Genomic DNA, 14,413 nt, shown 5'->3' with positions numbered 1-14,413 from the left:
GAGTTCCGAATTTTTCCTTCATACTTTATCTTCATATCCACTGCCCTAGGCAAATATGCAATATTTTGTAAACTATTTTGACAGTTAAATATTTATTTCAGTGTGACTATAACTAGCACACCAAACCTGTGATTTAGAGGTGCTTTTGTGTAGGGCATGTCTAACTAGGTATTGAAGAACTAACTTACATATTAACTAAATAATAATACAGGTGGTGTGCAGATAGGACAGAAGTCATGGAAGTGGTGATTGAATGACCTAAAGCTTGGGGAACACTGCTAATTAAGCTGATGTCACATTTCTTTGACAGGTGAACAATGACTTTATTCTGGCAATGGAGAGAGAGGCATTTGTGGAACAAGTGCGGGATATTATTGAAAAAGCTGATGAAATGCTCAGTGAGGACGTCAGTGTGGAGCCAGAGGGTGACCAGGGATTGGAGAGTCTCCAGGGAAAGGATGACTATGGCTTTGCAGGCTCTCAAGTAGGTTCACCGTTCCTGTAGTGAAGCTTCGTTTATGTTAAATATTTGCTAAATTTGCCTTGCACGATGTCCAGCGGTACCACATTACACCTGTAACTGAGATTATCAACATTTATGTTCTTTTTGCATGTGGCGATTTGCTTAGTGCCTGCTCATTAAGATTGAGTGAGAGAATGAATTTAATCACTTTTGTTTGTTGTAGAAATTGGAAGAGTTCAAACAACCAATTCCTGCATCTTCCATGCCACAGCAAATAGGTGATTTTTTCTTTCCATTGTTTGTTCTTACCTTTGACCTAAGAAGTTATGTGCTAATAATGGAATCTTGAAGCTTTGTGTGAGTGACAATGTATATAATAATAATGCAATTAAATGGTTTGTTTCTTTTTAAGCAGGCCTTCCTACCAGTTCTTTAACTCAAGTTGTTCATTCTGCCGGAAGACGGTTTATAGTAAGTCCTGTGCCAGAAAGTCGATTACGAGAATCAAAAATTTTCAGTGATGTATCAGATACAGGTAAGGAATTGCTTCTACCACATACATATATAAATCCTGTGTCTCTCCTTTATTGGAAGCTTGGTCATCAAGCAGTAGTTCAAATGATGACATAGACAATAAAGAATAGTAGAAAATTGAGACTGACCAACAGATAAACATTTGGAGACAGGGAAATAGGTGATGAATAGAGAGGATTTGAGCAAAAGGGCACAGAAGGGTGGCCATACTAGTTACAGCCTGTGTGACTGATACTGTGTAGGTTCAGCACTGTGTGTTTGTATCTCCATTTAGCGCTGCTGTATATCGTTTGAGGTTACTCCGTGTTTTTTCAGAAATAGATATTCATACAAGATCATTTCTTTTGCTGGAACTGCTATATCACTTAGCCGTTTTAGAGCCTATCATGTCCTTGGGGGAGGTTTTTTACCTTGTTGGTATGTGGCATTGTTGGGAATCCCAAAAGTAGATTGTTCAGTCTTTTGAACCCCCTTTTTAAAAAGAACTGATTCTGAGTTTTTATTTTCCTTTGCAGTTGCTGCTTCTACATCTGCTGGTGCTGGAATGAGCTTGTCTCACTCTGCTTCATCCCTTAGTCTACAGCAGGCCTTTTCTGAACTTAGACATACGCAAATGGCAGAAGGGCCGAGCACAGCACCTGCCAACTTCCGTCCGACGGGGCCAGCGTTCCCAGCAGTGCCCCCTTCCGTGATCAGCCCTGCTGGAGCTCCAGCCACAGCGGCAGCCGTACCCTCAGCGTCAGCCCCTGCCACGGGCTGCCCTCTTAGTGACGCTTCCACATCAGCCGTTCAGTCTGAGGTTGCAGTGCCCACTGAAAAGGGGATTGCTGGAGTTGCCACCTGCACAGGTGTAATACCCTCCAGTGGTCTCCCTGTACCACCTGCATCTGAATCCCCGATACTTTCCAGTGTGGTGTCAAGCATCACAGTGCCTGCAGTCATCTCAGTATCAGCGACATCCCAGTCAGTTCAGGCTCCCACACCTGGGAGCGTTGTTTCCGGTACAGGCACATTCCCCTCTGTACCAGTCTCAGTGACGGCAGCCTCTGCAGTGAGCAGTGCTGCTGCCCCAGGCGCTAAGCCTTCACCTGTATCGTCGCAGCAGGTGGCAGGCAGCATGGCTGGGACAGCCACGCTAACATCCGTGTCGGCAACCGCTCCAGTCCCGAGTCTAGCTGCACAGCCGTCCCTTCCACCCAGCAGCAGCACCTCTGCTCTTACTCGAGCTGAGACTGTAGTGGTTAGTGCGCACGCACTGGATAAGATATCTCATAGCAGCATGACCGGATTGGCTTTGTCCCTCCCCGCGTCATCTTCCTCTCCCTCCTCCCTGGGGGCAGGGTTATCTAGTGCTGTTTCTCAGCCTGGTGTGGCTCATCCTTTGGTCATCCCATCAGCTGTGGCTTCTACTCCTGCCCTTTCCCAGGCAGGACCTACTTCCACACCTTTACTACCCCAAGCTAGTATCCCACCTTTGGTACAACCTGTTGCCAATGTGCCTGCTGTACAGCAGACACTAATTCATAGTCAACCTCAACCAGCTTTGCTTCCCAACCAGCCCCATACTCACTGTCCTGAAATAGATGCTGATACTCAACCCAAAGCTCCTGGGATTGATGACATAAAGACTTTAGAGGAAAAACTGCGGTCTCTCTTTAGTGAGCACAGCTCATCTGGAGCTCAGCATGCTTCTGTCTCGCTGGACACGTCACTCGTCATGGAGACCACTGTCACACCAGGCCTCCCAACCACTGCCGTTGCACCAAGCAAACTCATGACTTCCACTACGAGTACTTGCTTACCACCAACCAGTTTGCCCTTAGGAACAACTGGTTCGTCAGTTATACCAGCGGTCGCTCCTGGGCAAGTTTCCACCCCAGTCAGCGCTGTACCAGGAGTGAAACCTGGAACTGCTGCACCAAAGCCACCTTTAACTAAGCCTCCAGTAAGCTTCTTGTTTTGAAATAGTTTGAAAAATAAGATCACTCTTCTCCCCCTCCCCCAAAAGTACACTTTTAACAATACAGCCTTGTAGTATAGTTATAAAGATGCCTAGCTTGTGGTAGGTACTCAGTATTTATTAAATAACTTGATTGAAGGTGATTTTAGGATGTATGTACGTGAACATGAGGTTTTTTTTTTTTTATGAAATATGGCAGGATTGGGGGTTAATTATGTTGTAAGATTTTCTAAGAGTGTATATAACAGTTAGGTAAAATACAAGCATTATTTCTGAATTGGTACAGACTGAAGAAATCCGTTTCCCAAAAGGGAGCTGAGTGTTTCTGCTGGCGATTGTACATAGTAACAGCAGTTCACAGTTTTTGTTTCCATGAGAATGAAGCAAATTTTCTGCCTTGCTCAGATTCCATAGATGTACAATTTGAGGTTTATAAAAAGTTGGAAGTTGGTGATGACTTCGATGTGGTGGAGGAGAAATTAATCTAATGCTAGGGATAAAATAACTAGAAAGTGTTTTTTGGTTCTGCTATGGTGGCTTCCTCTCATTCTGCCATATTCAGTCTCTCATCTCCAAATAACAAGGCTGTGTTTCTCCTACTGTATTGTATGCTTTGCCCATCTTTCTGCATTGCCATGGATGTGAGATTCTTTTTACAGCAGAGTAATATAGAGGCTTCACTCAGACAAAATACAGATTACTTGATAGTATTAGATTTCTGATGCCTTTTGTTATCAGACCTGCCCCATGGTTATTTCTGAACTGTTTTGTTTTCCCAGGAAAGCCTGATAATACTGTACCAAATAAGAGGCTCAGGAGTATCTGGACTGTGCCTCTTGTGTCTAAACAGCCTTTGTTCTCTCTGCTTTCACTAGGGGATCGCCTTCTACTAAACTTTTCTGTTCGTTTTATTGGTATGTCATAGTAACCCCTGTAATAGTATCATGATTATAATGTCCTTTATTTAAGGTAGATACCAGAGTGTAACCCAGGTGAGAAGCTTGCCTTAACTAGATACATTTTATTCTTATGCTTCTGCATTTGAATTAGTTGGTTTGCTCTCCAGTATGCAGTCTTTACTCTTAGTGTCTCATGGACTTGAATTTCCCTTCGTGTCTGTAGGTGTTGCCAGTGGGTACTGAACTTCCAGCTGGTACTCCACCCAGCGAGCAGCTGCCACCTTTTCCAGGACCTTCACTAACGCAGGTGCCCCAAGACTTGGCAGATTTCTTTTTGTGCCTCTGCTTTCTTTCACAAGCTCATTTAAATTCTCCATTGCACGATCTTGCCTTCTGGCTCCTATTTGATTTTGACTTAGTAAAAACTTTCTTTTAAAACACCATAGCTGATGATACAGGCCCTACTTAAAGTAAGAAGCAAATCATCTAAAAATCATTTGATATTAATATTTTTTCATATCTTACGAAAAAAGAAGATAGCAAATGTGACAGTTTGCCAAAAGAAATATAATTCCTCTGTCATTCATACCTTTGTAGAGCAGTGAAAGATTAGACCATTGTGGAAGTAAAAAAATTATATGTCATCAAAATTAACTGTGAAAGTTCCTGAGGAAAGGCTACCACCCTGATAACTGGTAACACCCTTTTTCTCCGAGTTCAGTACAACCTGTTTTTTCTTGAATGTTTGACATTTTTTTTCAGTGACCACCTAATGAAGTAATTGGATGTAAGGGTCATGTTTATAAAAAACAGGTATTATATCTTAAAGTACAAAAACCACACAGCTCAGCTAACGTGAGACTGCTCCGAGAAGAACTGAGACCGGTGACGTGAATGTGAGATTCCCATCTCACACTCAGTTCTGCTCACTACGGGTCAGAATTGCCTGCACTATTTAAATTATTATTTCCCTTTCCCACCCTACCCCCGACCCTACACATTAGTTGAATTCCCATAAATAAAGTACTTGGTATGATCCCATTGTAACTATGGAAAAACTTCTGACATGGGGCAGGCTAGTAAACATTGAAAATAAGTTAGGAATTTATTTTAGAATAAGATATAAGAAAAACATGGTAAATTGCTAACTTGAAGTCTGAATTTATCCTACTTCTTTAATCCCAGATGTACAGTAAAACGTAATTTAAGGAACTTGCCATAATAAAGTAATAACTCCAATAGAGAACCCATTCCATCGGCTGCTGAATTTTGAAAAAAAAATGCATTGTGAAAGTCTTGAACCTATTTTCTCATTAAAAACATGTATTCCAGTTCCTAAGAGGGCCCAAAATGTGATGAGAAACTGCAAATTATATATGTAGTGGGTGAGGATAAGTGGATGCTGCTGCATATAGAGGGAGAAGCACAGATGAAGGCTGGAGAGGCAGAGGTAGATAGAAGCCAAGATAGTGACAGAGTATGGTGATGCCATCTTTTATTCATAAGGACAGGCTCTCAGAAAGATGTGCCCAACTGAAAAAGAAAATAGGGAACAATACAGTTAATCTACCAATCAATCTTGATACATTTTTCAGAATATATTTTTAAGGAGAGGACAAATAGTTAACTTTTCTATCTCTAAGTAACATCAAACATAGAAGGTAAGAAAGAAGACTTCAAAACTGTAAAAACATAAATGTAACTGAATTTTTCTGTGGCTTGAGAACTTGACAGTAAAATTTTGAGAGCTTGGTAATTCATTCAAGCAGTTACAACTAAGTTGAACTTAGGATATTTTTGAGTTTAATGTTGAGTGAGCAGACGCGTGTTATGTTGTGTGGCCCCGAAGCAGGAAGCAGTGTGTCCTGTGTAAGCTGGCTCTGGCTGTGCCCGAGGCTGTGCTCACTGTGTTGTGTCCTTCAGCCCCAGCAGCCCCTGGGAGATCTGGATGCTCAGCTGAGAAGAACGCTCAGTCCAGAGACCGTTGTGCTGACGTCTGCAGTTGGTGTGAGTTCTGATAAAATCTCCCCACAACCCTAATATATTATATTTCTGGAATATAAGCTGTAACCTAGACCATTATTAATACCTTTAACACCTAATCAGAGTCTTTGCTTGTTCCAGTCGACAGAAATGAGACGATGAATGAAAGAGTAACACTGACCCAGTAGTGTAACTATGGAAAAAATTTGATTTGGGAGACACTTTTCTTGTCTTACCTGTGGTTACAATCATACCACCGATCAGTTCTATGGACTTTGTGTTTATGCTTTGGAGGAGGCTATACTTTAAGTTCGAAGTCTTAACTTCTTCCTTTTAGGCTTGTGACACAATAATGTTCTGATTAAAACTACTTTTTCTATGAATATCCAAGTTATACTTTTGAGCATTCCATGAGAAAAATTAAAAAAGCAGTTTGGAGAGGTTAAGACTCAAAATTTCTTTTAAAAATCTATAAAATGCCTGTCTTTCTTTACCTCAGACTTATTTTTAGGTTATAAAGTCACTCTTTTTAAGTCACTGATGCTAAAGATGTTGTGTATCTGTGTGTGTTTGCAGCCCGTGTCCGTGGTGGCTCCAACAGCAGTTGTGGAAGCAGGAGCCCAGCTTCAGAAGGATGGTGAGAAGCATCCTTCTTCCTCTGTATTCCCACTTCCAGACCTTCCTGTAATTGATGGTAGAGGTTACTATGTCAAAGACACATTCTCGAGAGTTCGTAGGTGTACTTGAGACCGTGTTGAACAACATTTTTATGTATTTCATGATTGAGGAGCATTGATACTAATATTGAGAGCATGTAGTATCAGCAAAGTTGTGAATTTTTTACTTTTTTTTTTGAGGGGTAGCATGCCAGGGAGTAATGATAGTTTCTTAGCATAAGACCCTTTGTTATTATTAGCTCAGCCAAATCCTTGGTAAGAGATACAAGGAAATTCAAGCATATTTATAAAAGTTAATTCATTGGCCACCTCTTGGCTTTTGAGATGTATAGAAGTATAGATAAGTTTGAACAGCATGGATGGTAGAAATACAGATGCAAGATTTCACATCATCAGTTTAAACATTATTATTTTTTTTTTGGCTGTGTTGTGTCTTCATTGCTGTGTGTGGGCTTTCTAGTTGCGGTGAGCGGGGGCTACTCTTTGTTGTGGTGCGCGGGCTTCTCATTGCGGTGGCTTCTCTTGTTGCAGAGCATGGGCTCTAGGCGTGCGGGCTTCAGTAGTTGTGGCACACAGGCTCAGTAGTTGTGGCTCATGGGCTGTAGAGCACAGGCTTCAGTAGTTATGGCGCATGGGCTTGGTTGCTCCGCGGCATGTGGGATCTTCACAGACCAGGGCTCGAACCCGTGTCCCCTGCATTGGCAGGCGGATTCTTAACCACTGTGCCACCAGGGAAGCCCCCAAACATTTTAATCTATTTCTGGAGTCTCTAGAATTGGTCTGTCCATAAATATCTCTTTTTTAAAAAAGGCACATTTCCAACTTAATTTTGTAAAAATTGTCCATACCAACAACTTAAATGTTTTCTTAGAACTTTTATCACCGTGTGCTTAGTCATAAGTTCATTATCAACTACTAGCGCTGTAAAGTTTTGTTGTAAATCTCTTTTCACCATCAGTCCCACAGAACCTGGGAAATGTAACACTTATTTTTTGTTGCCTTTTCCTTCAGAATCATTTATAATCAAAAGTGAAATAATTGAGATATGCTTAATGTAATTTTATATAGCACGTGCTTAATAATATTTTTCCCTTTTTATTATATCCATTCTCCTCAACACCACCTGACATAAATGTAATTCCCTGAGCAACTATTAATAAGATTACCTGAATGTTCTTCTTCCTGTCTTCCTTAAGTGCTAAATTTCACTTAAAACCTTTCTAAAGTAAATTATTTTCAAGGCAGTCACAATCTGAATTGGCTCTCATTTTAAAAGAAGTGACTTGAAAGTCAGTGGAACAGATTAGAAAGTCTAGAAATGGACAAACTAAAATGTAATGTAGAAAATGAAAAAGGTGACCTTTCAAATCAGTGAGAAAAGGGGATATTTCAGTAAATGGTTTGGGACAACTGGACAGCCATTTGGAAAAAAGTAAAGATAGATCACTAGCCTAGGCCAAAGTAAATTCAAAATGGAACGAAGATGGAAAATGAGCTCATAAAATAGGACTGTACAAAAACAAAAGGAATCTTTTTTTTTTTTTCAATTGTCTAGAGCAGGGTTGACAGACTTGTTCTGTAAAAGGCCAGGAAGGGAATATTTTAGGTTTTGCTGGTCATACAGTCTCTGTCATAGCTACTCAAGTATCCAACATATTGTAGCCTAAAAGGAGTAATAGATAATAAATAAAGGAAGGAGTTTAACTGTGTTCCAATAAAATTTATTTATAAAAACAAGCAGTGGGCTAAATTAGGTCCACAGATCATAGTTTGCTGCTCCCTGATATAGAGAAAGATGTTATTATTACATTTAATCCCCAACCCAGAAGCATTAATAGATTTTAAATTTCTGCATGGGGAGAAAAAGTACTGTTATGTCCAAAGATAAATGGAAAACTGGGAAATGTGTGTGTTGTATATTCGTATCACAAAAAGGACTAGTTTTGTTAATATAAAGAATTTCTGTAAATTTGGCATGGACCAAGAAATAATCAAAAGATACAGAAAAAAAGAAACTTAGACATGAAGATACTTAACTTCCTTCATGAAACAGAAATGCAGAATAAAACTACAAGTGATTGTATTTCTCACCTGTCCTTGGTAAATTCAGAAGTTTAAAAGCCACTGGTGACTTGGTACAGCCTTTTTGGAGATCAGTTTATGTCTGTCAGTGTTTTAAATGACAGCGATTCAGTATTGGGTTGGCCAAAAAGTTTGTTTGGGTTCCTAAATGAACTTTTTGGCCAACCCAATACTTCTATTTTTAGGTATTTATTTCACAGATCTATAAGAATATACATATTAGAGCACTTTTATAGTAACAAGAAGTTCAGAATAAGTTAAATTTCCATCAGTAGAAGCCTGGATAAAATATGGTACATTTTTTAATTTTTCATATGTATATACGTACACTACAACACTATGCAGCCATTAAAAAGAATGAGACTGATATGGAAAGATCTCTTAAGTTACATCATTAAATGAAAATATCAAAATCAATATTCTACTAGTTGTATAAAATAAAGAAAATGCTGATATATATTAATTATCTCTAGAAAGAAACTCAGACAAGTGATTGTCCCTAAAGAGGAGGACCTCGGTGGCTTTAAAGTGGCTCAAAACTACTTACCAGTGATTCTGCCGCTTACACTGTCTTGCTCCAGGATTTTGCTTAAGTGTTGCCTAAACCAGTTTGTCATAGCTGGTTTTCATTTAAAAATGGGTCTTTAGTATCCTAGGTAAAAATCTTACTGTTTGCTTCATTTATTTCTGCCTTTGAATCATAGGATGAAATTGTAGTGTCATTTCCTGTTAGCCTTAGTTTATTTTGTTGTTTTTTGTCTTTTTTTTTTTGTGGTACGCGGGCCTCTCACTGTTGTGGCCTCTCCCGTTGCAGAGCACAGGCTCTGGATGTGCAGGCTCAGCGGCCATGGCTCACGGGCCCAGCCGCTCCGCGGCATGTGGGATCTTCCCGGACCAGGGCACGCACCCGTGTCCCCCACATTGGCAGGCGGACTCTCAACCACTGCGCCACCAGGGAAGCCCAGCCTTAGTTTTTATAGTATCTCTTCATGTTTGAGTTAAGCCGTGAAGCCGCCTTGCTGCTGTGTGATTTTTATTCCTCCAAACAGTGCCATGTCCTCTGTGCGAGTGTACAAGGGAAGGTAGAGGGTTTCACAGCGATACAGTCTTTCACACTCAAGGTGTCTAGTAGGAAAGCAAACAGTAACTGTTTCCCCTTGTTGGACAGGGTCAGGGAAAGGGGGGTAAGGAAATCTCCCTTACCTGTAACAACTTTCTTCTTCTGATATGTAGTCTCATTTTGCTGTGTTTCTGGCTGAAGCAAAAAGAAGCCAACTAAAAAAAGATGCTGATTTAAGTTCTTTTCCTCCTCCATGTACTTGTTTCAGTGTCTCAAGTCACAGAAGGTCCTATCCTAGCACCCACTTCAGGGACTGGTGTTTTTAAGATGGGGCGATTTCAGGTAAGACAGTCACTGCTGGGGGATTGTGTATATAATAAAAAAGGGATTCCCAGTTTGGGGGGAGTGTGTATATAATAAAATTATTATCTACCTTTTAGGACCGAATTGCCATCAATGATATATTTCTTTTATATAAAGCAGTTTTTAGCTCTTTATCATTTTCCCCTCTTAAAAATAATACATGCTAATTAAAGAAAATAAAGAATATTTAGAACAGTAGAGAAAACAGTAGATAGTCACACTGTCTGCCCATCCTTCCACCCCACCCCCCTGGGATTACTTTTTGGGGTGTGTTTCTTTCTATTCCTTTTGCTCTGTACATGTGTATATCTAAAATTGGCCCTGTTTCTCCTCTGAATGATATTGATACTTTGTAGCTTTTTCCCATCTAGTAGTAGGTATATCTAACCATTTTCCTATTGTCAGTCATTAGGTGGTTTCTGATTTTTCCAACACAGTAAGTAAAGTAACAGTGAACGTCTTTGTATATAAAAACATTTTCCATGTTTAGGATAATTTTCTTAGGATTAATTTCCAAAGTGAAAATACTGAGTCATCATCAAATAATACCATCTAATTGTATTTTCCCAGTTGGGAAACAAGTGAACATTTTCTGGCTTAGTACATAGGGCTATACAAGCTTTGAAAATCTTTTTTTTTCTTTTTCTGTTTTCACACCTGCTTTCTTATTATTCTCATGATAGCAATTGAAGTTGGGGATATTAGGTCATGTTTTTCTCATTTGTAAACTGAGTTTCTCAGAGTTTGTCGCCGCCCTGAGTTTGTATTTATAATACATTGTCGAACTAGGACAACGATCTATATCCTTCTTTTAGCACCAGCTAGTTGTGCTGATTCTTGAAGCTTAGCTGGCATTTAACATTTATTGGATTTAATCTTTGTAGTTTTTCTTGTTCACAAGCAACCTTCAGTATTCCATGACCTGTTGTTATTTATATTTTCATTAAGATGTAATCTGAGTCCTGTGCACAACATGAGATATGAAAGTAAATAATTTACTTACTTAGCTTAGCCAGCCACTCAGAATCTACATCTCATCTGTACATCTCAGTATAGATATGTCATGCTCTACAGTGAATGGTATTCAGTTTATTTTCACAGTCAGAGATGGAGGGGCTATGCAAACAATCAGCCTACTCAGACTGGGAAATAAAGTGATTCACTTTTGGTCTCTTTCCATCAGGTTTCAGTTGCAATGGATGATCCCCAGAAAGAGGGTAAAAATAAGTCAGAAGATGTAAAGTCTGTTCATTTTGAATCCAGTACTTCAGAGTCCTCAGTGCTGTCAAGCAGTAGTCCAGAGAGTACCCTGGTGAGGCCAGAGCCCAATGGGATAGCCGTCCGTGGCGTCTCTTCAGATATGCCAGATAGTAGCGCCCGTAAAACTCCTGAAACTGGGCAGCCAACCAAGGTTGGACGTTTTCAGGTGACAACTACAGCAAGCAAAGTCGGTCGTTTCTCTGTTTCAAGAACCGAAGACGAGATTACTGAGGCAAAGAAGGAGGGACCAGTGGTATCTCCTCCTTTTCTGGATTTGGGACATGACGTTCTTCCTGCTGTGATACCAAAGAAAGAGAAGCCCGAACTGTCAGAGGCTTCACATCTGAACGGGCCGTCCTCTGACCTGGAGGCTGCCTTCCTCGCTCGGGATGTGGACGATGGCTCAGGGAGTCCGCACTCCCCGCAGCTGAGCTCAAAGAGCCTCCCTGTCCAGGGCCTGAGTCATTCCTTCAACTCCTCTTACATGAGCAGCGACAATGAATCAGATATTGAAGATGAGGACTTGAAGTTAGAGCTGCGGCGGCTACGAGAAAAGTACGTGCGTTTCTCCTGTGAAAGGGTACCAGCAGAGCCGTATGAAGAGCTGGCTCCCAGAGCTAGAGGGTGGGGTGTACAAGAGCTGGCTGTCTGAAGGTAGTTCTTACAGAACTGCTTCAGCACCTTGGCATTACTCGTAGCATGTTATTGTTGTCAGTGGCTCTTTTGCGTTGTGAACCTCATCTTAGCTATTATTGGTCTACCAGATGAATCTGGTAATGACACTGGGATATGGATTACGATAGCAGGTTTTCTTGGTCACGTTTGATGAACTGGGTCCGGTTCGCAAGTTCAGTGTTCCTGTGTAGAGCTTCCAAGTCAGGAAATCTCTTTCTCCTAACACATCACCAACCATTTGTGGTTGGCTAGGAGCTTGCTGGAATTTGGCTTGGGTAACGGAGGCCAGCAAGAGGAGCTGACACACTTGAATCACAAGGTGACAGCAGTTAGATTCAGTACATTTGGGGGAAGGATCCACTGGTGAGTAAATACGTGAATGGAGGTTAAATAATGTTGTTAATTCTTGTTTGAACAAAGGTGGTTATATTTTTGAATTATGCTTGGTTATCTTTCATAGACATCTTAAAGAGATTCAAGACCTGCAGAGTCGCCAGAAGCATGAAATTGAATCTTTGTATACCAAACTGGGCAAGGTTCCTCCTGCTGTCATCATTCCCCCAGCTGCCCCCCTTGCAGGGAGAAGAAGGCGACCCACCAAAAGCAAAGGCAACAAGTCTAGTCGCAGCAGTTCCTTGGGGAATAAAAGCCCTGGACCAGGTCAGCCATGGGTGTCCCATCTTATGTTTTTGTCTCCAAATGTGTATATAACCTACGGAACATTTGTTAAATTTCGAAGGCGTTTGACTTCCCTAATACGCTTGCTTCCTTGCCTTGTCTACTCCCCGTATTTATAGAACGTCTTTTGAGTTTATGGAAGACAGGTCAGTGCTATGACCTATTCCTTTGTAATCCATTTTGCCTCCGTTTATAGTTGTTGATGAGGATAAAACACTTAGCTTTGCCTGCTAACTCGTGGAGCTCACATTTCACCAAGCTCGTAGGCAGTTGAGAGAAAATTCATTGTTCTTGTTAGTAAAGTCCAGGTAGATTCTTCCTTTTTAATGAATGAATTGGTCATAATTACAACAGGGATGAATGTAAATTTCATGTAAGTATTTGGGTATGTCATATGATAATTTCCTTGGCTAAAGTTTTTGTTTTATTTATCTGTATTGGAATAAAGAACTTGCTAGTGTTTATAATCAAAAAAATAGTTAAATCATAATCTCTGGAAATGAATTGTAGTTTGCCTATTTTTTATTATGATAGCGAGTTTTTACCATTTGGTGAAATTATGGTAATGTTAACAGATAACTAGTTGAAAAGTAAAAGCAGCTAAAAAAAGTTTATACCTCATACTTGCTCTTCAGTTCTAATATAAATATGTTGGAAAGCAGTTGTAAACTTAACAGCTTTCCATTCTCTGGAAGCTTTCAGAAACCCCAAGCTTTTCTCTAGCACATGAGAACCAGTTTGTTAGGAGACATGTGATGATAAGCTATAGCAGCTAATTCAGGTTCTGATCCCAATTTTGACCACCTTTTTGCGTGGACTTCTAGCCACTAGCTACTAAGGAATAGAGAAGTTAGTCCATTTCAGGCCACCTGGCTAATGATTGAAAGCCACCTTTTAAGAATAATTTTAAATATGCATTACTCTCCAATCCCTACATCATTTTCGACATCTCTTTTGTACTTGATCTGACACATGTACAGGAAAGACTAAGCAGAGACTGTCTCTGGAACCAATTTGTATCATGATCCAACTCAGTGTTTATAAGAGGGTAAAAAAGGCAATGCTGAGATTGCAAAGTGGAATTCTCTCATGTCCACTGCACATGCTAGTCTTCTTACTCAGCTTAGACTTGGAATCATCCAAGTTGTCTATGGCTCAGCATCTTCAGGGATGGGGTCCTGTAGCCCTGTTGCCTGTTGAGTCTCCTGCTACATCTCACTTCCCCTCCTGTCAGTGAGACCCTTGCTCTTTGATCTCCTATAGTTTTTGGCCCATTATTAATCCGTCAGTGGGACACATTGGAGGAAAGACAGTGCCTGTCAGGTGCGGTTGGAAGGCTGTGCACGTTCCCTCATGCCGCTGTGTCTTTTGGCAGGTAACCTGTCTGGCCAGAGTGCAGCTTCAGTCTTGCACCCGCAGCAGACCCTCCCCGCTCCTGGCAACATCCCAGAGACGGGGCAGAATCAGCTGTTACAGCCCCTTAAGCCGTCTCCCTCCAGTGACAACCTGTATTCAGCCTTCACCAGTGATGGTGCCATTTCAGTACCAAGCCTTTCTGCTCCAGGTCAAGGTAAGAAATCAGAGCAGCCAGCATCTTCCAAGAACATTAAAATGGACATATTGCCATATGTGGGACAAAAGCCTGGTGAGGAACCTGTTCAGGTGGGTTGGAGGAGCAGCTGACCAGGAACCAGCCGCACGGTACCCACATGGTTCTTTGGGCTGTAAGGGGAGTGGGTGGGATCACTGCTCCCATCGGGTGGAAATAGGTTTTTTCAA

General features: G+C 41.0%; 1 protein-coding gene across 28 annotated transcripts in view; it reads left to right on the top strand.

Moving 5' to 3' along the window:
• Positions 1 to 14,413, top strand: part of WNK1 (WNK lysine deficient protein kinase 1) — a 135,934-nt gene that overhangs the window by 111,918 nt on the left and 9,603 nt on the right. For 15 of the 28 annotated variants that reach the window (XM_082665249.1, XM_082665269.1, XM_082665267.1 and 12 more), the window contains 11 exons: positions 311 to 484; positions 687 to 741; positions 876 to 998; positions 1,513 to 2,942; positions 4,080 to 4,163; positions 5,780 to 5,863; positions 6,416 to 6,476; positions 9,927 to 10,000; positions 11,205 to 11,836; positions 12,417 to 12,616; positions 14,010 to 14,204. In XM_082665249.1, coding sequence (XP_082521375.1) covers positions 311 to 484; positions 687 to 741; positions 876 to 998; positions 1,513 to 2,942; positions 4,080 to 4,163; positions 5,780 to 5,863; positions 6,416 to 6,476; positions 9,927 to 10,000; positions 11,205 to 11,836; positions 12,417 to 12,616; positions 14,010 to 14,204 — 3,112 coding nt within the window. The remainder of the gene's footprint in view (positions 1 to 310; positions 485 to 686; positions 742 to 875; positions 999 to 1,512; positions 2,943 to 4,079; positions 4,164 to 5,779; positions 5,864 to 6,415; positions 6,477 to 9,926; positions 10,001 to 11,204; positions 11,837 to 12,416; positions 12,617 to 14,009; positions 14,205 to 14,413) is intronic. The other 13 variants (XM_082665261.1, XM_082665266.1, XM_082665264.1 and 10 more) reach the window with 2 other exon arrangements.

The sequence above is a fragment of the Grampus griseus genome (genome assembly GCF_964374135.1).
Source record: "Grampus griseus genome assembly, chromosome: 11".
NCBI lineage: Eukaryota > Metazoa > Chordata > Mammalia > Artiodactyla > Delphinidae > Grampus > Grampus griseus.
The sequence above is the reverse complement of the archived record's forward strand: the minus strand, read 5'-3'. Positions and strand labels throughout refer to the sequence as shown.